Raw genomic sequence first — 27,264 nt, 5'->3', positions numbered from 1 at the left:
AGAGGGTTCCAAGGTTGGAGAGGGTGCAGGCTGGGCTGAGGGACACGCACCCTCCCCCCCACCGCACGTGCACAAACTTTGTGCACCAGGCCTGTAGTAGCTAAATAAATTGTCTCCAAACATATTTACTTGCAAACTGCATTAAGGTATTTATTTATAAATTACACACATGTTCTAAGTACTCCAACGGTACAGACATTATAAAACATGTATTAAATCACTAGAACAGTGTACATACAACCAGTAAGCAGTCTGGCAATTCCTCAAAACAGAGGAAAAACGCTACAACACTACCCTGGGCATATATCTGAAAAACTTGAAATCATGTATTCACAAAGATATATGCACCCCCATGTTCATTATAGCATTATTCACAGTGGCCAATACGTGGAAACAACGAAGTGTCCTACAATAGAGGATTGGATAAAGATGTGGTACATACACACAATGGAATACTACTTCGCCATGAGAAAGGATAAAATACTGTCATTTGGAACAAAAGGGGTGGACCTTGAGAATATTATCCTAAGTGAAATATGTCAGAGAAAGCTAATAGCCATATGATTTCACTCATATGTGGGATATAACACTGAAACTTGTGAACACAAATAGCAGTGTGGTGGTTGCCAGAGGGAACAGAGTGGGGAGAAATGAGGGTCCTAATATGTTGTGACAGGAGAAGATTTGACTTTAGGTGGATCTTGTAACATAGAAACCCACACCTGAAATCTATATGATGTCAACCAACGTCACCTCAATAAATTTAAAAAAAAAACAAAAAACAGTGTATATAGTTTGAATAATGTATTAGTTTGGATTAGTTTGGTTGTTTTGTGGGTTTGTTGGGTTTTCCTTTGTTTTGTTTGTATTGTATTCTATTATTTCCTCTTGCAAAACTCACTTTGGAGACAATTGATCTAAAACTCTGTCTGGCTTTCAAAGGCCTCTATTATTTGATCCTATGTAATGTATCCAACTTCCTTTCCTACTATCCCGGACCTACAGGTTATCATTTCACTGCCTCCTAAGTACTTCATGGTTCCATTCTCACCCCCTAGTCCTTGCCAGTGACAGGAAAATGTCCAACCTTCCTGACTTTCTATATTATAACAAGATCAGTGGGAAAACTGCCATTCTTCCATGGTCTTCCAATCTTCCCTCACGGCTTCAAATGATACCAATCTTTCCCTTTTCTGGTGTCCTGTGGTACTTAATAGTCTCTCCACACTTCACTATGTATCTTTGTTTCACACAATTGTTCTATAGTGTTTTGATTATATTACACATTAAACTTGCCTCTCCAGAGTTAGTTAAAAGGTTATTTTAAAAGAGACAATAATGAAGCATGACAACCTATGATATCAGTTAAAAAAAAAGTTTGAAAAAAAATTATAAAAATCTAAAGGGGGACATCAGTAACACTTTCAACAATATAGATAATTTATTTTAAAATCTAAAACTGTGATTAGCAGATAGCAGATACCATGAAAAAAAATAGAACTTTTGGAGGTCGATGGCATGTTTATGAAGGGCTGGAGGGTGAAATAATGAGGTTGAAGCATAACTGGATTACATTTCTTTGCTTTCTAGCCTCTTACTGAGTGGAAGAGCAAATGCATGTTTTCAATCTCAGGACGATAATAGCAGATCTAGTAAGAATAGAGGGTTAAATGAAAAACGTTTAGAAAAATCCCAAGATATCCTTTACCCTTCCCTTCCCTTCCCACCAAGTTCCAGATTCCTCTCTCTACAAGCATCCCTCGATTCCCAGGCCCCAGGCACCTCGGTCTAACACACTCTTCTCTACAGAGATGTTTTGGATTCAGAAAGTGCTTTCAGGAATATTACTTACTTTAATCTTTTCCGAAACTCCCTGACATTGTGGTATTATCATTTCCGTTGTGTCACGAAAGATCTTAAGTTGAGACTAAGGGTTTGCACAAGGTCTTAAAGCAAATCCATTAATAATTTCTCTCCACTATCCTCCTCTCCCCCATCCTTTCCACACTCCGCTCCACGACCCCTCACCCTCGACATAAATATTTCTCAGAACCCGAAACCCGTGCAACCTTAAGAGAAACCTGATTCTCCCGATACGTTAAACGTCCCTCACTTTCTCCTCTCCCCTTCCCGCTGCTCACGTTCCCCCAGCGCAGACCCCTTCCCAAATGCACCTTTGAATTTGTGAGTCGGAGACGGGGCGGAAGGGAGAAACTGAACGGGCGCAGCGCTGAACCTGGAAAACCCAAGGTGACCAGTGCGTCGGCATGACCGCGGCAGCACGGCGCCGCTCGCACCATGTTCACCCTGCCTCGGAATTCCAATCCCGGCCCGTTTTCCCAGTGACACTTACGTGACATTGGCAGGACCCGGGCAACCCGGGGGTGAGCCGCGGCCGCCATCTTCTCCCACAATCCCCTGCCGCCGGCGCTCCGCAGACTACGGCACCTGGACAGGGTCAAAAGTAACCGCCCCAACGGCCTGCGCAGGCGCACACCGGGAGAGGGGCGGGTCAGGCCCCTGGTGGGTGGTGTCGGAGATGAGGGCTGGGGAAAGAGAGCGAAAGGGCCGGGAGGGAATGTGAAGGGAAGGGGGAATAGAGGAGAATCCTGAGTTCGGAATCTCAGATTACAGAACGAACCGTGAAAATCATCTCGTTGTTGAGAAACCAGAAGTTCAGCGTCAACCAGTAACTGACTGACTCATGGGCCTACTAAATGACAGAACCTGAGCTCAGCTTTTTTTTTTTTTTTTTTTTTTTTTTTTTTTTTGTCTTTCCTCTCTGACATTTTTAGGAAACAATGAATTGGTGAGACTGGAAGAAGGTGGAGGCGTGGCCTCTGAATTCCTTATCTGCCAGGAGACAAGCAAGGTCCAGGAGAGAAATTGTATAAGGAATGGGGCATGGATGCGGAGAAGAAGTGAGGAAGAGAAATAGAGATGAGGATGTGCACGCCGAATTCACTAAAGCGCATTCTGTGTTCTCTCATGGAAGCCTCTGCTTCTTGCTGTTCTCTTTCTCCTGGCATGCTCCCTCAGCTGTCTGAACCAGCTTCAATCTGCTGACATCTTATCCCAGGTGGTCATCCTTCCTACTGTCTTTTATTATTTATCAAAGCACTTAAAACCACCGGACATATGAGTCCAGAGATTCTTGACCTGGATTGGGATTCATGAGTGCACTTCAAGACGCCTATGAGCCTCCTGAAATGTTATTTAAAGTTTAGTGGACTAAGAAGAAACTGTAGCAGTGGTTTGTAATTTATTGTTAACTGTGGACTTCCTTAAGAATCTACATACTACGCCGAAACCGGTTTCACTCAGCGGTAGAGCGTCGGTCTGCGAACTGAAAGGTCCCGGGTTCAATTCCGGTCAAGGGCATGTACCTTGGCTGTGGGCACACAGCTGGTCGATGTTTCTCTCTCATCGACGTTTCTAGCGCTCTCTCTCTCTCCCTTCCTCTCTGTAAAAAAAATCAATAAAATATATTAAAAAAAGAAAAGAAAAAGAATCTACGTAGTTTTAAAGTCTTAGGAGATTCCAGAAGATTAGACAAAACACTTGCAATTTTAAGTAGTTTATTCTGCTCAATTTTCAAGGTCTCTCAGTAGAAGACAGCAACCAGCAGCCTGTCCTGAGACATTTTCTTTGGGTTTTATCTATCATAAAACAAACAAGTTTAGCTTATGGTCAGAGGAGAGAGAGAGAGAGAGAGAGAAAGAGAGAGAGAGAGAGAGAGAGAGAGAGAGAGAGAGAGAGAGAGAGGGCGCTTAGCAAATAGTAAACTGTCAAACATGGTAGTTATTATAAGGGGAAGGACTAAAACATTTAAAAAAAGTTTAGGGGATCTTTCTACACTTGGTAATTCATGCTTTTTTGTTTTGTTTTGTTATTAGGAAGAAAAGTGTGCATGCTGAGATGGGCAAAAGGCATGTAGTGAGTAGATTGGTTGTTCCCATCCCACCTCCACTGTTAAGCTGCAGCTACCAAACTGAATTAAAAGAGGAAACTCTTAGAGAAATTTTATCAGAGAAATTTACTAATGCTATACTGTCTTATATTTCTTGGCCTCATCCTATGTTCAGTCAGCACTTAAAGTTTGGCAATATTTGATTCTGGGGTCAATGTGAATATCAACATACTTTCCTGGTTCTGATAAATTGATAGACTCCTATTATCAGCAATCTCCTAACACCTGTGTAGTATTCCAGTTACATCTCCAGGTCAAACACTGCCCCATGTTTTTTTAAATCCTCTCCTGAGGATATGTTTTGGTCATTGATTTTTAGAGAAAGGAAGGGAGAGAAACATCGACGTGATAGACAGCAATTGCTTGCCTCCCATACACACCGCACCCCAGGATCCAACCTGTGCAACCTAGGTATGTGCCCTAACCAGGAAACTGCAACCTTTTGGTGTCCGTGACCACACTCCAACCAACTGAGCCATCCAGCCAGGGCTGCCCAATGTTCTAAATAGTTTCAAGGTGACATAATATAGTTGAAAGAGCACTGACTTAAAATTTAGAATATTGTGTTATCTGTGGAAGTGGTGTTTTTGGGGTGTCTTAAGGAAAAGAATTTCCTAAGGTTCTCATGGGAAGATGGGATTTTGTGGAAAGTTTTACTGATGACGTAAAATTAAGGAGGTTCCCTTCAAGGTCTCATCTTTATTCATCTCACCATGGAAGAAGTCCAATCTTGTCTTCAGTAAGGCCAGAATTGAGGCCACTGCCCAGAATTTCTGTTTCATATTAAAGTACAGTCCAATCTAGCATCCCAAGTATGGAGCCCACATGGCCCATGGCCATGGCTGCTTAAAGCCACATGGCTATGGAAAGAAAATGGGTGAGCTCACAGGAGAGATAACAGCTGAGTTCACAGGGGAGAGAGATCAGAGAGCAAAAGAGAACAAGAATACAAGCCAATAAGAGCAAGCAAGAGAGAAAGAACCCGGGGGGGGGGGGGGGGAGAGGGGGTATTTTCCCAAGATTTCATGTGCTTCTAATGGGATCTACATCCTAGCCAACCCGTTGTTCTCCAGGCTAGACTCACAGGAATTCACCTTCCCTATGAATGTCACCTGCACTTCACTCCACATTGGACCATCCCCCGCTTTGTTCAATCCCTTCCCCCAGTGATCTGCAGGGAATGGACTGGTGGCTCCTGAGGAAGCAGGAAGCTGTAGCTTCCTAGCAAAGCTGCCCAGATGACCATGTTTATAATGTTTGGCCTCCCTTTTGCTCTCTTCCTATTATTAGTATCAATAACTAGTTAATTATAATGATAACAATTAGATCCCAGTTCTAGTTCTACCAGTTTTTAGTTGTGCCCTGAGCAAGCTTCTATACCTGTCTAACAAGGAAAATAACACCTGCACTATTACCTCAAAAGGTTATTGTGAGGATAAGATGACAATGGATGTGTAAGTGCTTTGTCACCTGCAAAGTGCTATATGCATTTACATGTAGTTTTATTCAACTACCCCTAAAATATCAAAATTATAGAATGTCAGAGATGGAAGGTATTGTAGGAGATCAACATGCACTTGTTTATTTTAAAGATGAAGAAACTGAGACCTAATATAAAAGGTTATCAATAAATAACCTGCTACAGAAAACCTGTAATAAACCAGTCAGTCACTTTTGGATCTGTTAATGATTTTCATTCTTATCTTGTAACCTTGATCAGAGGTTATCTTATCTTGTATCTCTTGATCAGAGATTCTTTTTGCTTTATGAAAACTATGCACTAGTCCTAAATTTAATCATTAATTAAGAGTACTTAAGATTATAATTCCAAAGAGAATGTACTACTAATAAAGCCTAGAAATTGCTAATCAAATACCTTTTGGTCTTATTTATCCCACTTCAGGTGGAGGTGGGGGCATTGCAGAGGATGCATTAGTGCTATTGTATCTCTGACTATCTAAGACAAATTATTACCCAGAGATGGTCATTGTAGGAAAAATATCTCAAAATGTATTTCTTTTGTAAAAGGTAAGGTGTTTATAATGAAAAAGAGTCCAAGCTGCATCCCACAAAATGAAGTGATTCCATGTGCTTTGCATACAAAATTTAGTAACTACCCCCCCCCCCCACAATCCTTTTAATTGTTATTGTCTGCATCTATCTGGATTTGTTAATACATGATACTTACTCTGTTGTTTTAAGTGGAATCCATTGGTAAAATTTTCCCCTCCCATATTTCTTACCTAAATTACATATTTATAAGAGTTTTTCTTTCCTAAATTATATATTTAAAGAAGAAAATTACTGAGAAAGTTAACCCAAACTAAACATCAGAGCTTTGGAGTTTATCTTCACCTCTCCCCCTGTCCTTTGATGACCACTGTTGCCATGGAGATAGTGATATCACCAGTTGTGATTCTGATGTCACTCACCAGTCCTAACAAGGAGGAGCTACATGGAAGGCTGGGGGAGGAAACAAGATCTTGAGCTGAGCAAGAACACCCCAGCATCTTCGTTGACTTTAAAAGTATATTCTGGGGTCTTCTGTGGTCACTATTCCAGTACTACAGAGGTAGGCAATCCCACTGGACTGATGAAACAGCCCATTTTCTGATCCTCTGTAGTTAAAAGGGAGAATTTAGTAATATGTGATGAGTCACTTTGCCCAGTCAACTTTAATTTTACCTGAATCTTCTGGAAATACGTGAGCCTCTAACTTGGCAGCATTGCAGCTAAACCTACTATCTTTGCTGTTGAAGTTTTCATTTTGTTACAGATTGGCCAGACCTCTTTGCCCATCCTTTTGGGGACAAAACTGATTCTTACTCTCTGCCTCTTAATTTGACAATGATACTGGAAGCTTGACTCCCTGCTGACTTTTGCTCCTCTTGATGTCGCTGTCCAAAAGTTCTTTTTCCCCGTGTTACAACTGCAAAACCAGACTTGTATAGCTCTGCATCCCAATTCTCATCCACTTTCATCCTCTCACTATTATTTCTGAAGTATTGGCTATACAACAGAATTGGGGAGAGACAGGATATATAGATAGCTAACCATGTTGAGAATGTGCCTCTACTAATAGGCCACTACGGGAAGAAGTATTACTAAGGGGAAGTGAAAGTAGAGGAGATCCACAGGCAAGCTTAACAGTGAATAGTACCATTGAGAGAAAGATAAACTCACACAGAAAGAGAGAGAGAGAGAGAGAGAGAGAGAGAGAGAGAGAGAGAGAGAGAGAGAGGGAGAGAGAGAGAGAGAAAGAGAGAGAGAAAGAGAGAGAGAATTTCCAATCCTTATTTAAACAAAATCAATTGAAACTGATTTCATCAACAACCAAATTTTTTAGGTGTCTAACAATATGCCAAACACAGGGAATGGAAGAGAAAAAGATAATGGGTATAATAGAATACATTCTTTCTAAAACTAGTAATTAAACCTGATTAAATAAACTTCAAAACTTGATCAGATATGAATCCATTCTGCAAAAGCTTCAGTTATGCCACCTGTAATTTGAGCTTTTCTATGAATTTAGGAACCGTGAGTAAACAGGCACTTCTTGCTTATGATGAATACAGGAGAAAATGTCTTGAGATGAAGTTAAGGTCTGGGGCACAGCAACTATAACCATACCCCTGTGTTGCTTATGCCCTCCTTGACTGCATTCAGTGAATTGCACTCCTCAGTTCTTGAAGTAATAATCACACTGGTATTTTAAAGAACATTTAGGTCAGTTCTATGATTGGCTAGAGGATCCCTCTATTAGTCCTAGAAAAATGTCACAGCTTCCAGGATGTTAACCTGCATAGCTGTAATATTTAGAGGAATATACCACTGGTTTTAATATTCCCTTTCTAGGTCTCCATTTTCTCAATGAGGGGGTTAGAACAAAAGGCTTCTAAGGTTAATTTATCTTTACACTGTATATAGTTAGCTTATTTCCCCCCTCAAATTTAATATAACAAATCATCCTTTTTTATTTTCCACCCTAACTCAAGGGCATTACTCACCAACTTTGTTAAGAAATGTATTAATCCATTTATGGCTTCATTAAACTCTTCAGATACCCCTCCCCCTCTTTTTAAAAAATATTTTATTGACTTTTTACTGAGAGGAAGGGAGACAATAGTTAGAAACATCGATGAGAGAGAAACATCAATCACCTGCCTTCTGCACACCTCCTCCTGGGATGTCCCCTCAACCAAAGTACATGCCCTTGACCTGAATAGAACCTGGGACCTTTCAGTACGCAGGCTGACACTCTATTCACTGAGTCAAACCAGCCAGGCCTCCCCTCTTTTTTATTTCCTTATGGGAAATGTATACAGATTTAGAAGTCTGAATATCATTATCATAGAAAAGTGTTTAAGTATCTCTTTATGTATACTATTATCTAAGAGAATTGGGGGGGGGGGTTAAAACAAGCTTCATGGATGCATATAAACATGTAGAAGACATAGAAAAATAAAATAAAAACATTAGGACATAAGTAAGTGTAAGTGTTTGCTGGATATATAGGTTTAGTAAGTGTACTTGACTTGTGAAAGGAGTACAAGAGCACTTCTGAGATGTTAATTTATTAGTATTATTGGAGTAGGACGGTGTGTTAATAATTAGTCTTTGGTTAAGTATACTCTATACATCTTAGATAAGTCTCCAGGGTAAAATTATCCGCATAAGGAGTCAAGCTTCAAGAAAGCCTGAATGGCCCTAGCTGGTTTGGCTCAGTGGATAGAACATCGGCCTGCAGACTGAAGGGTCCTGGGTTTGATTCAGGTCAAGGGCATATACCTTGGTTGTGGGCACATCCCCAATTGGGGGTGTACATGAGGCAGCTGATAGATGTTTCTCTCTCATCAATGTTTCTAGCTCTCTATCTTTCTCCCTTTCTATAAAAAAATTAATAAAACATTTTTTTAAAAAGCAAGAATGTATAGCTTACCACCATAGCAAACTCTAGCAAACTATTTTTGTTTTGTCCTCAGATTCTGCAATTTAAAGAAAAATTTAGCTACCTGGAATTAGAAATCGGCAGTATTTGTATAAGCATTCTCTCAGCACTGACTTTAAGATACTAGCTACTATGAGGGATACCAAGATGGATAAGAAAATACATCTGGCCCAGCCAGTGTGGCTCAGTGGTTGAGCGTAGACTATGAACCACGAGGTCATGGTTCAATTCCCAGTCAGGGTATATGCCTGGGTTGCAGGCTCAATCCCCATGTAGCCAATCAATGATTCTCTCTCATCATTGATGTTTTTCTCTCTCTCCCTTTCTCTCCAAAACCAATAAGAATATAAAAAAGAAATAGTATTTAAAAAAAGAAATGTATTTGCCTTCATGAATCTATCTAATAAAGGAAATAGGATATATATGAGCCATTAAAATGCTACAGAGAATATAAAGGGTTGAAACAAAATGGAACAATCACATTAAATTAAATATTTAGAAAATATTTCATGGATGGGTAAAATTATGAAGCAAGATGGAATTTAGAGGGATTTTTAGGAGGCTGGTGGATATTCCAAGATGAGAGCACAATGCCCTACTGTATTCTATTTAAATGTCTTAGTTGAGGTACTATATGGAAGATAATTGATCTGGAAGCTGGTTTTGACATTAATTATTAATTCCCTTTTATAATATGAGGGTGTGTATTTCTCTCAAACCCTCGAAGGAATACTTACAAAGTGTTTTGAGATCTATGAATTCAGAGCACTTATTCTCCATTCTAGCTATTTATCTTCTGACTTCCTTTAGAGCAAATTTGAAATTAGGCTAAAAACTTTTTGTTTCCTCATTGTTAATAAGCCTATATTGAACAAAGAAAAACAGTCATTTAAGAAATTATTGGCCAAGAGATGAAACCCTTTTTGTCACAAGGAAACCATCTGCTCCAAGAATAAAATCTGGATTTTAAATTTGAATGTATTCTTGTATTCATTGCTTCTGTACTACATGTGAAAAATAATAAGTCAAAATTATTATTTTGTAATAAAAGCAATATGGTTCATGTGTAAAATTAATCACTTTTGTGTTTTTTATTGTAGATTCCTTATATTAAATGGCAGGAGGGGTGGGTAAACTTAGGTATAGTGAAGACAACAACACATTAATCAAGAACTTTCTTCATATCTCAGAACCCATCCTCAGTAACAGTAAGTGGTCACATATTTTCCTTACTTTTTGTATTTAAATTGTATTATTTTTAATTGTGGTATATAGCTTAAATAAATCTGTAACCTTGTTGTTTTTGTTGTTTCCTATGAGAAGTAACTCCCTAAACTGAAATAATAAACTGGAAGCTAAGAGACTTGCATTTCAATAGTCCAGGACAGCCCATTTCCAAGTTTTTTCATTCATTGTCCAAGTAGTAGTATCATCCATTTCTTTCTTCATGGTAATGATTCAAACATAAGAATATTTATATCTAATATGAGCTGCTAAGAGACAACAAAGGGTTTATTTCATAGACATTAACAGCTTCCTTATTGGGATTATAAATAATATTAAAATAAGGTAACAAAGAAGGTTAGACAATCTTAGAGAACATTTCTAAAGAAAAGAATAAATAATTATCTTTCTGGAGCTAGCCTGTCTGTCTCAGAGAGGAGCTCTCCAAATAAGCCCAAGCCCAGGAACTCCTAATTCTAGATGCATGTTAAAATCACCCATGGAGCTCTTAAGAAATTCAATGCCTAAGTTTCATCACCCTAAACCCACTGAAATAAGATTCTTGGGGGAAGAGGGGTGATGGTACCTAGATTCAGTATTTTTTTAAACAATTTTCTGGGTGATTCTAATAAGAGTGGAGAACTCATTGCTTACCCAAAGCATCTTATTACAGTGTCAGGAAGAGTAAAAGAAACAGTTTCCCGAGCTCAATGACCCAAGTCAGTGATTGAGGTGTTAAAATGGATACAAATCATGTGGGAGTAAAGAACAAATGAAATTGCATCATGAAAAATTGGATAAGCTTTTGAACTTTATTATAATAGAGTTTTAAAGCAGTATATTTTTTTAGAATCAAAATATCAATATACTATATATGTATGTTTCATACAAATGTTTGAAAACATTTTTGGTGGGAAAATTGGCTGTCTTTTTCTATGTTGCTTATTGACAAATATAGATCTAAACAAAGTTTCTAATGAAAAAAGGGAAATTTCATTGTAGAAGCCTGGCAGTGGAAGTTTGGCATGGAAAAGGCGGGAAAGAGAAGCTTCTAATGCTTGTAGATTATCAGTGGGCAAAGATCATTATAATTAGCCATGTTCCCGAGGACTAGCAAGTAAAATGTTGTGGAAAATGGATGAGAATAAGGCCAAAGGAGTATTTGGAATAGGGGCTATGAAGCTCATTTATGAGGTAAGGTGATAAAAACAGCAAGGATTAGCAATTCTTTCAAGAAAAATGGCGACAAACAGAAATAGTAATAGCTAGAAGGGGAGACTTTGGGTGGAAGAAGACAATTAGAGGAAGAGGGTTATGAAAGATCAGCATCTGCAGGGTATTACTCTTCCTCCATAGACAAAGGCCCATTAGGTGCATATATCTGTCTTCTGGCATTTAGCAGTTTGGCTGAACCAGGGAGTTAGAATTCCTCCAGGATCCTTAGCTAATTGGAGGAGGAAAAACCACTAGACTTACTGCTAATAAAAGTAAGCTGGTGGTCTGGGAGTAAAGAACATGTGGGAGTAAAGAACAAATGAAATTGCATCATGAAAAATTGGATAAGCTTTTGAACTTTATTATAATAGAGTTTTAAAGCAGTATATTTTTTGAACTGTGAGCTCAACCAGTATGGCTCAGTGGTTGAGCATCAATGTATGAACTAGGAGGTCACAGTTCGATTCGTGCTTAGGGCACATGCCTGAGTTTCAGGCTCAATCCCTAGTATAGGGTGTGCAGGAGACAGCTAATCAATGATTCTCTGTCATCATTGATGTTTCCATCTCTCTCTCCCTTCTCTAAAATTAATAAAAATATATGTATTTTTAAATGAACTGTGTATCATTTTTTTTCTAGAGTTGATGGGGCAAGAACAGGTAGGGAGGAGTAAATTAATTTTATTTTATCATGTTGAATTTTGAGTGTTTACTGAAAATCCAAGATGTGGAAGAACTGTCAAGCAAGGACACAAAAAGCAGGACATGACTGTTTAGGTTCTTTGATGAACACATTTGTATTAGGCACCTCTAGTAGAAACCAGGCACTGGCGTTAGCACAGATACACGTGTTTGAGAAATCTTCCTGCATTTGAGAGCTGAAGTTATCCAGAGGTAGGTGAATTTGAAGTAGCTCTTGGCACAGGTTACTATTGAAAGCATTGTTCCTGTTTTCCACACCTCAATTATTTACCTTATTTCTCCCTACTTTCATATAACTTAACTTTCTGATACTCTTTTTTTTTTCTTTCTATTTTCAGATGTCAGAGAGGGTTGACTGGTTACAAAGCCAAAATGGGGTGTGCAAAGTTGATGTCTTTCAACCTGGGGATAGGCAATCCCAGGACTGGAAAATTGTAAGTGGTCAGCCTCCTTACAAACATATACTGGGTTCAGGGCATGTGGAGTGCCATTAAGAGTAGCCCTATTGTCTCCACCACAACCACCACCCACCTCTCAGTTTTGAAAACTGATTTCTTGAGAAAAAATGAACTTCTTTAGAACAAAACATTCCCATCTATAATTTTTGGAAAACGTTCCTATAATATGATATTTAGTAGGAGAAATATTACAGCTGTAAAATTTTGTTCATAGAAAGTATTTTCTGAAATGTAGGCTGCCTCAAAATTGTCAGAACTATAAACTTTCACCTAAGTAATATTGTCATTCTGCCTTCATCATTCAACCAACATTTATTAAATACTTACTTAATATCAAGCACTGTAAGTCAGAGTTGAGTCAGAAGAGGGAACCACACCAGTAGTTTCATGTTAAAATACTGTTTATTAGAGGTAGTTAATCAAGTTAACTACTAAAGCTGTAAAGAGGAGACTCAATGCAAATAAGCAGCTACCCTTAGGCTGAGAGAGTTAACGATGAAGAAATCGAAGAATTCACAAAAATTTCTCTTTCTTAATCAAGGCTACTTAAGATCGCTTTGGAGAAAGTGTGGTTGTCATGGGATCACACAGCCTGCCTAAGAGATAAAACTGTTTACATATCTATAAAAGACATTAAGACATCCTAAGTAATAAAGAGATAATGTGCAAATTAACCCTCGCACCCTCACAAGATGGCTGCCTACAACAGGCCGCATGGGGAGACCAGACCAGCAGGGTGGGGAGGAGAGTGGCAACCAGGCTGGCAGAGGGGGGCAGTTAGAGGTGACCAGGCAGGCAGGCAGGTGAGCAATTAGGAGCCAGTGGTCCAGGATTGTGAGAGGTATGTCTGACTGCCGGTTGGGTCTAACCCGGGGTCTCAGATTGGAGAGAGTGCAGGCTGGGCTGAGGGGGGAACCCCCCCCTCCCATGCACAAATTTTGTGCATTGGACCTCTAGTACAGTGTTTTTCAACCTTTTTTGGGCAAAGGCACACTTGTTTCATGAAAAAAATCACGAGGCACACCACCATTAGAAAATGTTAAAAAATTTAACTCTGTGCCTATATTGACTATATATAAAGTAATTCTCTTGAATAGGAATCAAATAAACACAAAGAAAGTATTTTATAATTACTTTATTATGAAATATTAAGTAAACAAAATAGTGAAAAATTATAAAATTCTTGTCTTGTCTGCACCTACGGCACACCAGGCATGCCGCGGAACAGCGGTTGAAAAACGCTGGGATAGAGCATGGGCCTACAAACTGAAGGGTCTGAGGTTTGATTCCAGTCAAAAGCATATGCCCGGGTAGCAGGGTCAATTCCTAGTAGGTGTACAGGAGACAGCCAATCAATGGTTCTCATATAACACATCCCTAGCCATACTGTCTGTCAGAATTTCTCTTTCCACCCAGAGTTCTACTTTTCCATACATGCAAGAATTCAGGTTCCATTCCCTAGTGCTTATATAGCTGGTTAACTATGTCTCACTGCAATGCCCTTAAGATCAAGCTTATTGGCTTCTATCTTCTCTTAACTCTTTAAAAGTTTAATTTTTATTTGAAATGTTTAAGTGGTATTAGCTAGCTTATAGACAGCACATTAAGTGTACAAGTTATTTTGTGCATATTATCTTATTTAACCTCATTTAATTCTAATCACAATCATGAAAAAAAATTTTAAATAACTATTACCATGTAAATAGCAATTCCACTTCTGAATATATATCTAAAGGAGACAAAACCATTATCTAGAAGAGATACCTGCATCCCTATGTTTTTGCAGCATTATTTACAGTAGACAAAACATGGAAGCAGCTTAAGTGTCCATCTGTGGATGCATGGATAAAGAAAATGTGATAAAATGGGATATTATTTAGCAATAAAAAAGAAGAAAATTTTGCCATTTGCAACAGTATGGATGAACTTTTAGGGCATTATGCTAAGTGAACTAACTCAGAGAGGGAAAGAAAAATACCATAGGATCTTATATGTAGAATCTAAAGAAAAAAGAAAGAACTCACAGATACAAAACCAATTCATGGTTGCCAGGGTTGGGGATGGGGGGACAAAATGGGTGAAGGTGGTTAAAAGATACAAATTTCCAATTATAAAATAAGTCAGTCCTGGGATAGAATGTATAGCATGGTGATGATAATTAATAATATTGCATTGTATATTTGAAACTCACTAATAGAGTAGATCTTAAAATTTCTCATCATAAGAAAAAGTAATTTGAACTATGTGGGGTGATATATATTAACTAGATTTATTAGTGATCATTTTAAAATATATATAAACATTGAATCATTATGTTGTACACCTGAAACTATTATAGTTTATATGTCAATTATATCTCAATTAAAAATAATAAACTTGAAGCCATATGTCAAAAGTAAGAACAGAAACACAAAACTCATCCATCCAGAAATCAAAGGGCTCCTCTCCTTCCAGATGGCACAAAATTATTAATAGATTTTAATTTAAGACAGGCAATAAATGCTAGCAAACAGAATTTCTGTTGTGTATTACCTAACAGAGAATAGAACTCTATAAACCATAATTAATCAAAGAATCACCAAGTGGCGAGACAATAAAACCAATTTCTTAATCATTACTGCTACTATTTAATGAAAGTGAAAATCAAAAGCAAAATTAGTTGAAAAGAAAGTTAAAACTAGAAAAACAGAATATCCACATAGTTCCATTACCACTTGTCATTTATCTCTGAGAGCCAAGAAGCACCTGGTACACTACTCTCATGATAGCATTTATGTCTGTTAGGTGAGCGTGTCAGACATCTTGGCAAATATTTCCAAAACTGTTAAAATGTCATTTTCAGAGAAAGGTGAAATAATGATTCTCAGAAATATATAAAAAGCAAACTCATGTTAAATATTTTTTTAACTTATTAACCAAGAACTGGTGTGGTTCCAAGGACAATCTAAGAGAAAAAAAGACATATTTGTAGATTAGGAATATTGAAGTGAATGTGCAAATAGAAGCACCTTTTCTACAATGTATCCTTCCATGGCCAAAATTATTGTGTGTATAAACAGCAATTATATCTCATTGCTATCAGTTGTCTACACTTTACAGAATTATAAAATAGCTCTAAGAGAATTAGAATCAGAAAATGTGGAATGATATGCTATAAATTATGCAGTTTTCCACTGAAGCATTTCCCTACAGTGCCCATTGTTAATATCAGGATAATCAATTAGGAAGACTGAACCAAGCACTGTGGCCAACAGGCAGCTCAAACCAGTCCTGCAGAGGACTGGTACAACTGCTTTCCTCTTCTTCCCAAATCATCAAAATACAGCTGTGGGTAGAGAGCACCAATTTTAGAGTAGGATCTGGATTTGAATACTAACCCTCATCATGTAGTAGCTGTGAGATGCTAGTGAATTTATTTGACTTTCCTATGCCTCAGTTTTCTTACCTGTGAAACTGGATGTGTAATATCTACTTTACAGGATGTGTATGAGGATAAAATTAAATAATGTATTTGCACATTACCTGGCAAACATAGTACTGAACAAATAGTAGCTAGAAACTATATGACACTTGATAATTGAAGTACCAAATTAATCTTTAAAGATGGGCACTACTTGTTATTCCAGAAGCTATAACTCCAATAATTACAATGATTCTTTACATTGGATAGTGAATAGGGCAATTTTACATACATTCTTATTTTAGCTTGTGTTCAAGTGAAGATTATAAATTACAAAATATAAACATATATGTATATGTGCTTATCACAGCTAGTGTCCACCAAAGAATCTGTATTCCCTTAAAACTAATAAATTGTCCACAGATATTAACTCCTCAATTATAAATCAGATTTTTAACTTAAAGTGATATTAAATAGTGCTTTTGAAGCCATTTAGCATATACAGATTATGTTGTGAGGCTGACAAAGTGATTATGCACAATTATCCTTGAATTTTATAATTTTTTGAAAACTATATTTTGTAATAAGAGACCTAACTAAAAACAGATTAACCATAGGAAATAGCAATTAATATTAATACAAGAAAAATCTTATTTAGTTGAAATGCTAATTCAGCTGTGAATGTGATAACTGTCATATCTTAAGGATACATGTTGTTAGATGCAATATAGTGTAATGGCTGAGAGCATGTGCTCTGGAGTCAGACTGCCAGGGTGGGAATTCTTGTTCCATCAATGATTAGCTATATAACCTCAGGTAAGTAGCTAAATCTCTCAGTTCTTCAATTTTCTTCTCTGTAAATTATTCTATATAATAAAAGTGTAATATGCTAATTAGACTGGGCAACCTTCCAGATGAAATCTGGACGAAACTGGGGCTGTGAGGGAAGCTGGAGCCCAAGGTGCCAGAGGGAAGCCGGTGCTGGCAGCCAGGGGAAGGAAGGCCTCCTCTTGCACGAATTTCGTGCACCAGACCTCTAGTGAATAATAAGAGAGCTAACATTTAAGTTTACTATGAGAGTAATATTAAATGAGCTAATAGTCAAAATAGTTGAAACAGTTCCTGATAAGTAGTAAGCATTTAATAAATATTGGTTACTTTTATTGTGATCACAGAGGAGTTCAGGCTTGAGCATTTTTGTAACTGATCTTTGAGTTGTCCTGAATATTCCCTATGTTTACTTTGTTGTAGTCGGATGAATACTTGTCTGTTTTTAAGGAAGTCTCAAATGATCCTGTCAGAGTGCTCAGCTGGCTCCGCAAAGACCTGGAAAAAACTACAGCAGGGTTCCAAAGTGTTAGGTTCAAGCCTGGAGAACCTGATGGGGAAATGATCAACTCAGGAGACGCACAGAGGGGTTTCACTGTGGACTACTATAATACCACCAACAAGGACAATCCAGGGAGATTTCATTTTGAGATGACTCACAAAGAAAACCCTCTCCCAGGTTCCAGTGTCCAAGATGATAATGCAAATACAGTGGATGAAGTTTCCTTCTATGCTAACCGCCTCACAAATTTAGTCATAGCCATGGCCCGCAAGGAGATCAATGAAAAGATCGATGGCTCTGAGAACAAATGTGTCCATCAGTCAGTGTACATGGGGGATGAACCCCCCCCTGCCAAAAGCCTGAGTAAGGTGGCATCAGAGCTGGTGAATGAGACTGTCTCTGAATGTTCCAAGAATACTACCTCAGATAAGGTTCCTGGCTCTGGTGACAGAGTCTTAGGATCATTGCAGAGTCACGGAAATATGAGATACAACAAGACCACTTTTAAGATCAATGAATGCAAGGGTCCAGATGGCAAGCCTAGTTCTAAGAAGTCTTTCTTCTATAAAGAAGTGTTTGAATCTCATAATGCAGGTGATTCCAAAGAAGGTGCAAGATCCTTACCTGGGGAGAGAAAGATGTACAGAGGGCAAGAAAGGCCTGATGATTTTACAACTTCTGTTAGTCAGAAGATCATGACCTATGCTAACAGTGTGGTGTCTGATATGATGGTCTCCATAATGAAGACTCTGAAAATCCAAGTGAAGGACACAACCATTGCCACCATCCTGCTGAAGAAGGTACTACTTGGGCATGCAAAAGAGGTGGTCTCAGATCTCATTGACTCCCTCATGAAGAATCTCCACAACGTCACAGGGACCCTCATGACTGATACAGACTTTGTCTCAGCTGTGAAAAGAAGTCTCTTCTTTCATGGAAGTCAGAAGGCCTCAGATATTATGGATGCTATGCTGTGGAAGCTATACAGTGTGATGTTTGCCAAGAAACCTCCTGAGAATATAAAGAAAACCAAGTCTGAGAGTTATTCCCTTGTCTCCATGAAAGGAATGGGTGGTCCTAGAAGCCAAAAGGTAAATTTTGCAACAATGAAATCTGAAGGTAAATTGAGGGAAAGAACGGTCTCTCCTCCATGCAAACCAGAGAAGACTTGTGTTGAAACTTTGGGTGAACACATTATCAAAGAAGGCCTGAGTTTATGGCATAAAACTCAGAATAAAGAAGGGAAAGCTCCAGATTTGCAGTGTGCAACAGCTCCCAACAGCCAGTATGACCCTCCCCCAGACTTCCCGCTGGAATGTCCTCTGGATCCTTGCAATTTCATCCTGCCTATGCAACACCTAGAGAACCCTGAGAATTTGTGTGATTCCGACTCCTGGGCCAAGGACCTGCTTGTATCTGCATTACTTCTGATTCAATACCACCTGGCCCAGGGAGGAAGCATGGATGCACAGAGCTTCCTTGAAGCTGCTGGTAGAACCAACTTTCCTACCAACAAGGCCCCTGTAGTTTGTGCTGAGACCAACCTTAAGTCTTCACATATGGAAGGTAACCAAGAAGAAACAGAGAAGAAGGATCTAATGAGTGTTTTCTTCAATTTTATCAGGAATTTACTTGGTGAGACCATTTTCAAGAATGACGATAGCTCTGAACCCAACATGCCAGAACCAATTAAGGAAGATCTATGTGAAAGACCTGTACCCCCTTGTCCCATCAAAGTGAGTGAAGGTGATGAGGCTGGTGGTACTCTTGCTGGGCTGGCCAAGATGGTCACCAGCCACATGAATGGGCAGATGATAGAACATCTGATGGACTCAGTGATGAAGTTGTGTCTCATTATTGCCAAGTCCTGCGACTCTCCCTTGGCCGAGCTGGGAGATGATAAATCTGGGGATGCCAGCAGACCAACTTCAGCCTTCCCAGATAGTTTCTATGAGTGCTTACCAGTCAAGGGCACAGGGACAGCAGAGGCTGTCCTGCAGAATGCCTATCAAGCTATCCATAATGAATTGAGAGGTGTATCAGGACAGCTCCCTGAAGGATGTGCATCAACCAAAGTGGTTGTCAGTAATCAGAACCTAATTGATACAGTTCAAAACAAGCAACTCCAAGCTGTACTTCAATGGGTAGCTGCCTCTGAGCTCAATGTACCTATTTTGTACTTTGCTGGTGATGATGAAGGAATCCAAGAGAAGGTAAGGAAGAAGAGTCAAAGGAATTTGGAAATATTTATTAATGGTTTGTTGGGGGTTTAAGTTATGTTTTCTTTCTAAATGGGAAGATAGCCATGAGAATAACAGGGACAGTAAGAAGATCATGCCTCTTGGCAGAATTAATGGATAAAGTAAAATTATATTTTTCCCAATAAGAGTTACTTTAAAGGTGGAAGAAGGATGTATATGATAAATCAAATCTGATTCTTTTTTTCTGCATATATTGGTGGGATTGCATAGATGAGGAACTCCAAGAGACTTGGTAAAAAAACAAGCAAACTCAGATTAAGGTCAGGGCTTCAGGCTGAATTTTGGATACGACAGCATTGCCCAAAGAATGAGAAGGGACTGCTGGGAAGTACTCTAGGGATGTGTTAAGTGGGGGCAGGTGGCATAAAGGATATAGATTGATAAGCTTTTCAAAACTTTCATTCTTTTAGCTGGTTGCCTAGGAGATATTGGGGATTTGAAGGGATTCTACAATATAAATAACATCCCTCTTCTCCTCGCCCTAAGTTCTGAATCAGTTGAAAATAAGACTTAAAGAATAAGGCAAATGGGTCCAGCCGGTGTGACTCAATGGTTGAGCATCGACTTATGAACCAGGAGGTCACAGTTCGATTCCTGGTCAGGGCACATGCCCACCTTGTAAGTTCAATCCCCAGTAGGGGGCCTGTAGAGGCAGTCAATCTATATTTCTCTTTCCTCTTTCTAAAATCAATAAATCTATTTTTTAAAAAAAGAATAAGGCAAATGGGAAATCAACTTATTGTTATTACTGATAAAGATAAGGCCTTGGAACTGTTCACTGAAGTGAGATTTTGAGTCTGGAAAGCATGAACACTTTTGCAAGTTGCTACCTCATACTATGGTAGAGGAATTAAGAAATAGAGACTATCCTCACCAGACACACACACCATTTTAGGGCTTTTAATTATTGTGTCTCAATCGATAAAAGTAGAACAATGGCGATTAACAATTAAATAGTAAGGGGTGGCACAAGAGGCTAGGATTATTTATTAAAATAATTCATACTCATAGAAACCAGAGGATGTATAGGAATAGGCTTTGTCTGTTTAATAAGTGGCATTAGAAACCCTTGCAACTGGGTTACTTGGTTTATCTGATGACTGGGAAGACAGGATTTGATAGCATCCAGATTAGGCTACACTAAACCTAAACAAGAAAATACCTGATCTGTAGAAGGCTACTCAAAATGTAGCCTATTTGTACCAACAACATTGGTATCAGCTGGGAGCTTGTTAGAAGTTTAAAATTCAGGTTCCACTTCTGCCCTACTGAATCAGAGACTTTTTTTTTTTTTTTTTAGTAATTTAGCAAAATCACCAGGTGATTTTGTGTACATTTGAGTTTTCCAATCCTACAAATATCTCTAAGAGTTCTTAGCAACTGTAAAGTGTCTCTGTCTCTACCATTTTACAAGTATGTAAAACATAGCCATTTACAGAGGGGGGCTATCTTGATGGGAAAATATAAAAAGAAGCATAGTTCTCATGTGTACAATGTGTGAAACAAGCTTTTGTTTTATTGCCATCTCTTAAGTCAAGCCATTGTATATAAAATACATTCTAGTTTTTAGATTACTTTGAATTAGAATGTCTGTATCATACTTATCTAAAATGGGCACAGTAGACTTGTAGTCCTTCTCTTGTACACACACACAAGCACACAATACCCATACATCTTTGCCCATTTATAAAGATAAAGACAGTCATCTATTTTATTAATGGAAAAGAATGGAAAGGACATCCAAACTTCAACTAATGAGGAAATTTTCATTGAATATCAGTATATTTTTAAGAACAATTGAATGAAGTATACATCAAAGAAACTTCCCAAAAGATGATTTGAAATTTTTTGGGAAAGAGATTTAATTAATGTATACAAATGTTCTCATGCTGACTTGAACCCAGTAACACTGGGATGCCCATGAGCCCACTTTAAATAAAATTTTATCCATTTTTTAATAGGTAATGTGTGCATAGTTCAAAATCCAAAGGCACAAGAAAGAATAATTTTTTTTTAATCATTCTTATCTCCCATTCTGTTGCTCTCTCTGGAGAAAACCATTGTGATCAATTTCTTGCTTATCCTTTTAGAAATACATGTGCATACACAAGTAACTACTTGTATGTATGCATCTTATTTTAAGTCCAAATGGTAATAAGATATATATATAGGATATCCTAAAAATGTATACACACTTTACAGCTGTTAGCTCAGTTGATGTTTCTTTCTTTTTATATTTAACCAATTGAAATTAATAACTATTCAATGTGTATATACATTTTTGGGGGACACCCTATATATTCTGTTCTGCAACATATAGAGCTGCCACATTTTTTTTAATGGCTGCATATTACTTCATTGTATGAAGGCGCTGTATTTAACCACTCTCCCATGTATGGACATTTCAGCTGCCAGTATTTTGCTACTATATGCAATGCCATGCGCACAGAATTCAAATGTATCTATATATGTTAAATACTTAGAAAAGGCTTAAAGATCACCATAAATGTTTATTTGAATATATATTTTTTTCTATTTGTATATTTGAAATACATTTTCAAACTGCCTTCCATAGAGCTTGCACCAAATTTGCATATATACTAAAATAATACAAATGTGCATATTTTCCACAACAGTGAGTGACAAACTTTTAATCTTTGCCAAGTGTTACCTTCCTTTGTATTTGGCTTATTAGGAATGAGGGTGAATATCTTTTTAATGTTAGAGCCCTGTGAATTCCCTTTTCGTGGATGAATTGGTTGTTTATACCTTCGGCCCATTTTTCTACTGGGTTGTTGGCCCTTTTCTTGTTGATCAGTAGGAGTTTTATGTATAAGGAAATTAGCCTTTGTGATATTAAATACAGTTTTTAATCATTTGCCTTTTGGTGTTTTTGCCATATAGAATTTTTAAAATGTTTACATAGTCAAATCTAAGACACTTTTTTTTTCTTTTATTTTTCCTGATATATACAACATTTCATGTCATACTTAGAAAGGCATTTTTTACTCCAAGATATTAACAACACTTTCCCATGTTATCTTCCAATGCTATTAAAAAATTAACATTTTGATCCATTTTTATTTTTATATAAAATATGAGGTAGGAATGCAATCTCTTATTTTTTTCCATATGGATTCCTACCTTTGGTTCTTTTCTGAACTTTCTTTTCTGTTTCATTGAATTGTGTAACTATTTACTATTTTAATACTATTTAAATTATCACACCGTTTTAATTACTGTCATATTATAATTTTTATTTATTTATTTATTTATTTTTAATATATATTTTATTTTTTTCAGAGAGAGGAAGGGATAGGGATAGAGAGTTAGAAACATCGATGAGAAACATAGATCAGCTGCCACCTGCACACCCCCTACTGGGGATGTGTCTGCAATCAAAGTACTTGCCCTTGACCAGAATTGAACCTGGGACCCTTGAGTCCACAGGCCAATGATCTATCCACTGAGCCAAACTGGTTAGGGCTCATTCTATAATTTTTAAAATATCTGATAGGACTAGACTCCTTATTTTTCTATTTCAGAATTTTCTAGGCTATTTTTCTCAATTTGTACCCCCAGCCTCAGGTAACCATTAACTGGATTTCTATCATAGATTTACCTTTTCAAATTTTTAAACAATGGAGCTATAAAATATATAGCCTTTTACATCTGGCTATTCACACTTAGCATACTGTTTTTGAGGTTTATCCATGTTGTTGTATATATCAGTGGTTCATTCCTTTGTATTGCTGAATAGTGTTTCATTATGTGGATAAACTACATTTTGTTTATTCATTCACCAGTCAAGGCACTTTTGGCTTGTTTCCACTTTTTTGCTATCATGAATAATGTTAATATGAACATTCACATACAAGTTTTTTGTGTATAAACATTTTCTTTTCTCGTGGGCAACAAAGAGTTGACCTGCTGCACTATATGGTATGTCTTTAAAAACTGCCAAACTGTTTTTCACAATGATTGTACCATTTTACATTCTTACCAACAATTTAGTTTCTCCACATCCTCATCAACACTATTTATTATAACTATGACAGTGGAATCTATAGTGGATTTAATTTGAGCATCTTTTTATGTGCTTATTAACTCTTCATATATATTTTTTGTTGAACAATTTATGCAAATCTTTTGCCCATATTTTGACTGTGTTGTTTTCTTCTTGTTATACAGTTATAAGAATTCTTTATATATTCTGGATAAAGGTTCTTTATCAAATATATGATTTGCAAATATTTTCTATCAGTTTGTGGTTTATTTTTAATGGAGTCTTTTGAAGAGCAAAAGTTTTAATGATAAAATCTAATTTATCACTTTTGCTTTTATTGCTTGTGTTTTGATCTTGTATCTAACCTTTGCATAACCCAGTAGTTGGTTCTCCACTGGAGGTGGTTTTGCCCCCAAGGGACATTTGGTAATGTCTGGAGCTATTTACTGTTGTCAGAACTAGCAGCAGGATTGCTACTAGAGTGTACTGAGTAGAGGCCAAGGATGCTGCTAAGCATTTCACAATGCAGAGGACAATTTCACAGCAAAGAATAATCTGGCCCATAATGTTAATCTGGCCCATAATGTCAGTATTGCTAGATTGAGAAACATTGACATAACCCAAGGTTATGAAGATTTTCTTCTTTAACTTCAAAATATTTGATAATTTCAACTCATACATAGGTATGTGATCCATTTTGAGTTCACTTTATATATGATGTGAAGTAGGGGTCTGATTCATTATTTTGCCTGTGGATATGCAGTTTTCTCAAGACCATTTATTGAAAATATAAATGGATATCTGGCCTTTTGAATTATTTTTTCCCTTTATAAAAATTAATTGATATTAAATGTTCAGGTTCAAGCTATTTTTTTTTTAATAGGTGTTTTCATGGTACATCTTTTCCCATAGTTTTACTTTTATCGTAACCTATATCATTTAAACATCTGAAATGAGTTTTTTGTAGGTAGCATATAGTTGGGTCATATATATGTATATATATGTTGATTTCAGAGAGGAAAGAAGAGGGAGAGAGAGGTAGAAACATCAGTGAAAAGAAAGAAACATTGATCAGCTGCCTCCTTCATACCCCACCCGGGGGATTGAGCCCACAACCCAGTCATGTGCCTAGATGGGAATTGAGCCGTGACATCCTGGTTCATAGATCACAGCTCAACCACTGAGCCACACCTGCCAGGGAGGTCATATATATTTTTTATTCTGACAATTGATGTGTTTAGACTTTTACATTTGGTCTAATCATTAATATGTTTGGATTTAGGTCTACTATTTTAATATTAGTTATATTTTTTTCTTTCTATTTTTCTTCTTGTTGCCTTCTTTTGAATTATTTAAACATTTTTTAATATTCCGTTTTAATTTATTGTTTTTTACTATTATCTCTTTGTGTATTTTTTTAGTGTTTTTTTTTCTAGGAATTAGAATATATATAACTTTTAAGTCTAGGTAGAATAGTTCACTTCAACTGGAATGTAGACATCTTACCATTTAGCCCCCTTTACACTTTACTTATATTTAGTTATTTCAAGTACTTATTCTATGTAGACTTAAAAACTTTCATACAATGTTATATTGATTTTCAACCATAAAAGTATTTTATAAAACTGACATTTTTATTATTTCTGTTGCTCTTCATTTATTCTCACTATTCCCAATTTCCTTCTAATATTACTATCCTTTTGTCTTAAGAAATAGAACATATTATCTGACAGTGAATTCTGTTTTCTTTAATATGAAATTTTTTAAAAAATTATTTATTGTTGAAAGTATGTCTCCCTTTTCTCCCATTAACCTCTCCCCACCCACTCCCTAAAATTTTCCTTATTTGACCTTTATTCCTGAAGTATATTTTTACTGGATGTAGAATTCTGGTTTGACAGTTCTTTTCATTTAGTGCTTTACTATGCCGTATCCTCTGGTGTCTATGGTTTATGATAAATGTTATCACTCAAATTGTTGTTCCCCTATATAATTTGTCTATGGTTAATTTGATTTTTTTATTCTTTTGTTTTAAGCAATCTGATTATGACAAGTCTTAAAGTGAATTTCTTTAAGCTTATCTTATTTTAGGTTTTCTTAGCTTCTTAAATTTGTTACATCCTGTGGCACAAATTGGGGAAGTTTTCATCCATTCAATATTTTTCTGTACCACACTTTTACTTCTCTTCTAGGTTTTTCATGACATATATGTAAAAAATTTTGTATTGTCTTATAGGCCCTGAAGGTCTGTTTATTTTCTTAATCTTTTTTAAAGTTTAATCAATCCTGTTTTTTTCAGTGTGGCTAATTTGCCTTGTTCTATCTTCAAGTTTATTGATTTTCCTCTCTTTATTCCCATCCAATAAGTTTTCATGTTGAATTTTGGGCTTTACTTCTAAAATTTCCATTTGGTTCTTCTTTATATCTTCTTTATGCCAAGACTTTTTGTGTTTCCATTTGTGTCAACAGTATTTGTAAGTAGTTTCTCACATGGAAATTTTCCCTTCTGAAAGAGCTCCTGATATTGGCCTGTTTACTTGCTCTTTGACTTTTCATCATAGAGTCAGGTAGGTGCATAATATACAAAATAAAAATTAGGTTACTTTAGTGTTTTGTTTGTTTTTTTGTTTTGTTTTTGCTGCTATGATTTCAGGTGAATGGCAATCTACTATGTTTATATTAGAATAGTTGCTTTGGATATTTTTTTCTGATTTTATACTTGAAAACTAAGCATTGTTTGAAAAACCTGGGTATAAATTTTGCCCTTGTTAATTTCTAGCACTGTATTGCTGACAAGTCTTCACCTCTCTGGGAAACATTTTCATGAAGGTTGAATAGATCTTTGAACTGCATTTCTTCTAACTGACATTTGAGAGGTCTTTCATCTGTGGGGCATGGGACAGCATCCACATTGTCCTTTAAGTTATTTCTTTCCTGCCCTTGTTAGTCTTGGGACAATGATGGGGACTGCTTGATGATATTATGTGAACATAAAAACACTGGAATTCTTAGAAAGCAAGAATACCGATGACCAAACAGCCACTGGAAGCAGGAAGATTTTAGTCTAGAGGGAAATTATATTTTCCATATCATGGACAGGTGGATGTTAATATCTCGTTTTTAAATTAAAGGTGATATAACCAACTTTCTTTTATCAATAGTCCAGCAAACTTTACAATTAAGAAAATCTCAACATCTACTTTGAATCCCTTCTGCTGAATTTTTTCCAAGTCTACCCGACCTCTTTGTTCTAGCCTTGGCAGAACCTTTCTGGCCTGTTCTGGGATGTTCTGCCCTCCACTACCATTTTCTTTCCTTCCCACAGCTACTTCAGCTCTCAGCTGCCGCTGTGGACAAAGGACGCAGCGTAGGGGAGGTTCTGCAGTCAGTGCTGCGCTACGAGAAGGAGCGACAGCTGGATGAGGCAGTGGGAAACGTTACACGGCTGCAGCTGCTGGACTGGCTGATGGTGAACTTGTGATGCGAGCCCAACCACTGCTTTCCCCTTTTCCAGCAGTGGGCCCAGCCTTGCCCCCTCCCTTCATTTTCACTTCCACAGCTCCCCTCTCTATATCCTCACAGAGCCCTAACATTATCTTCATCCCACTCACATCAAAGACATGTCATCTTATGCTAGTCACTGGATTTTGCAGATTTTCCTGTCCATGCGAGCAAGGACATAAAATAAAACAAAATTACAATTAAAGGGCTCCTATGTATGGTTTCCTTGGGATCCAATGTGCTGCAACCT

General features: G+C 37.2%; 2 protein-coding genes across 2 annotated transcripts in view; one reads left to right on the top strand and one right to left on the bottom strand.

The window, feature by feature from the left end:
• The window catches only part of NDUFA9 (NADH:ubiquinone oxidoreductase subunit A9), a 37,174-nt gene extending 34,699 nt beyond the window's left edge, over window positions 1-2,475 (bottom strand). The window contains exon 1 of the mRNA XM_084880346.1: window positions 2,354-2,475. Coding sequence (XP_084736472.1) covers window positions 2,354-2,402 — 49 coding nt within the window. The 5' untranslated portion in view covers window positions 2,403-2,475. The remainder of the gene's footprint in view (window positions 1-2,353) is intronic.
• A 7,566-nt stretch (window positions 2,476-10,041) lies between these two features.
• On the top strand, window positions 10,042-27,203 carry AKAP3 (A-kinase anchoring protein 3). The gene is made up of 4 exons (XM_084879939.1): window positions 10,042-10,126; window positions 12,397-12,492; window positions 17,168-19,459; window positions 26,839-27,203. Exons 2-4 carry the CDS (start codon window positions 12,397-12,399, stop codon window positions 26,992-26,994), a joined length of 2,544 nt encoding a protein of 847 aa, XP_084736065.1. The 5' UTR covers window positions 10,042-10,126; the 3' UTR covers window positions 26,995-27,203.
• Window positions 27,204-27,264: the final 61 nt, after the last annotated feature.

Source organism: Pipistrellus hanaki (assembly GCF_964339955.1).
Source record: "Pipistrellus hanaki genome assembly, chromosome: 3".
Taxonomy (NCBI): domain Eukaryota; kingdom Metazoa; phylum Chordata; class Mammalia; order Chiroptera; family Vespertilionidae; genus Pipistrellus; species Pipistrellus hanaki.
This window is presented reverse-complemented; position numbering and strand designations above follow the sequence as displayed.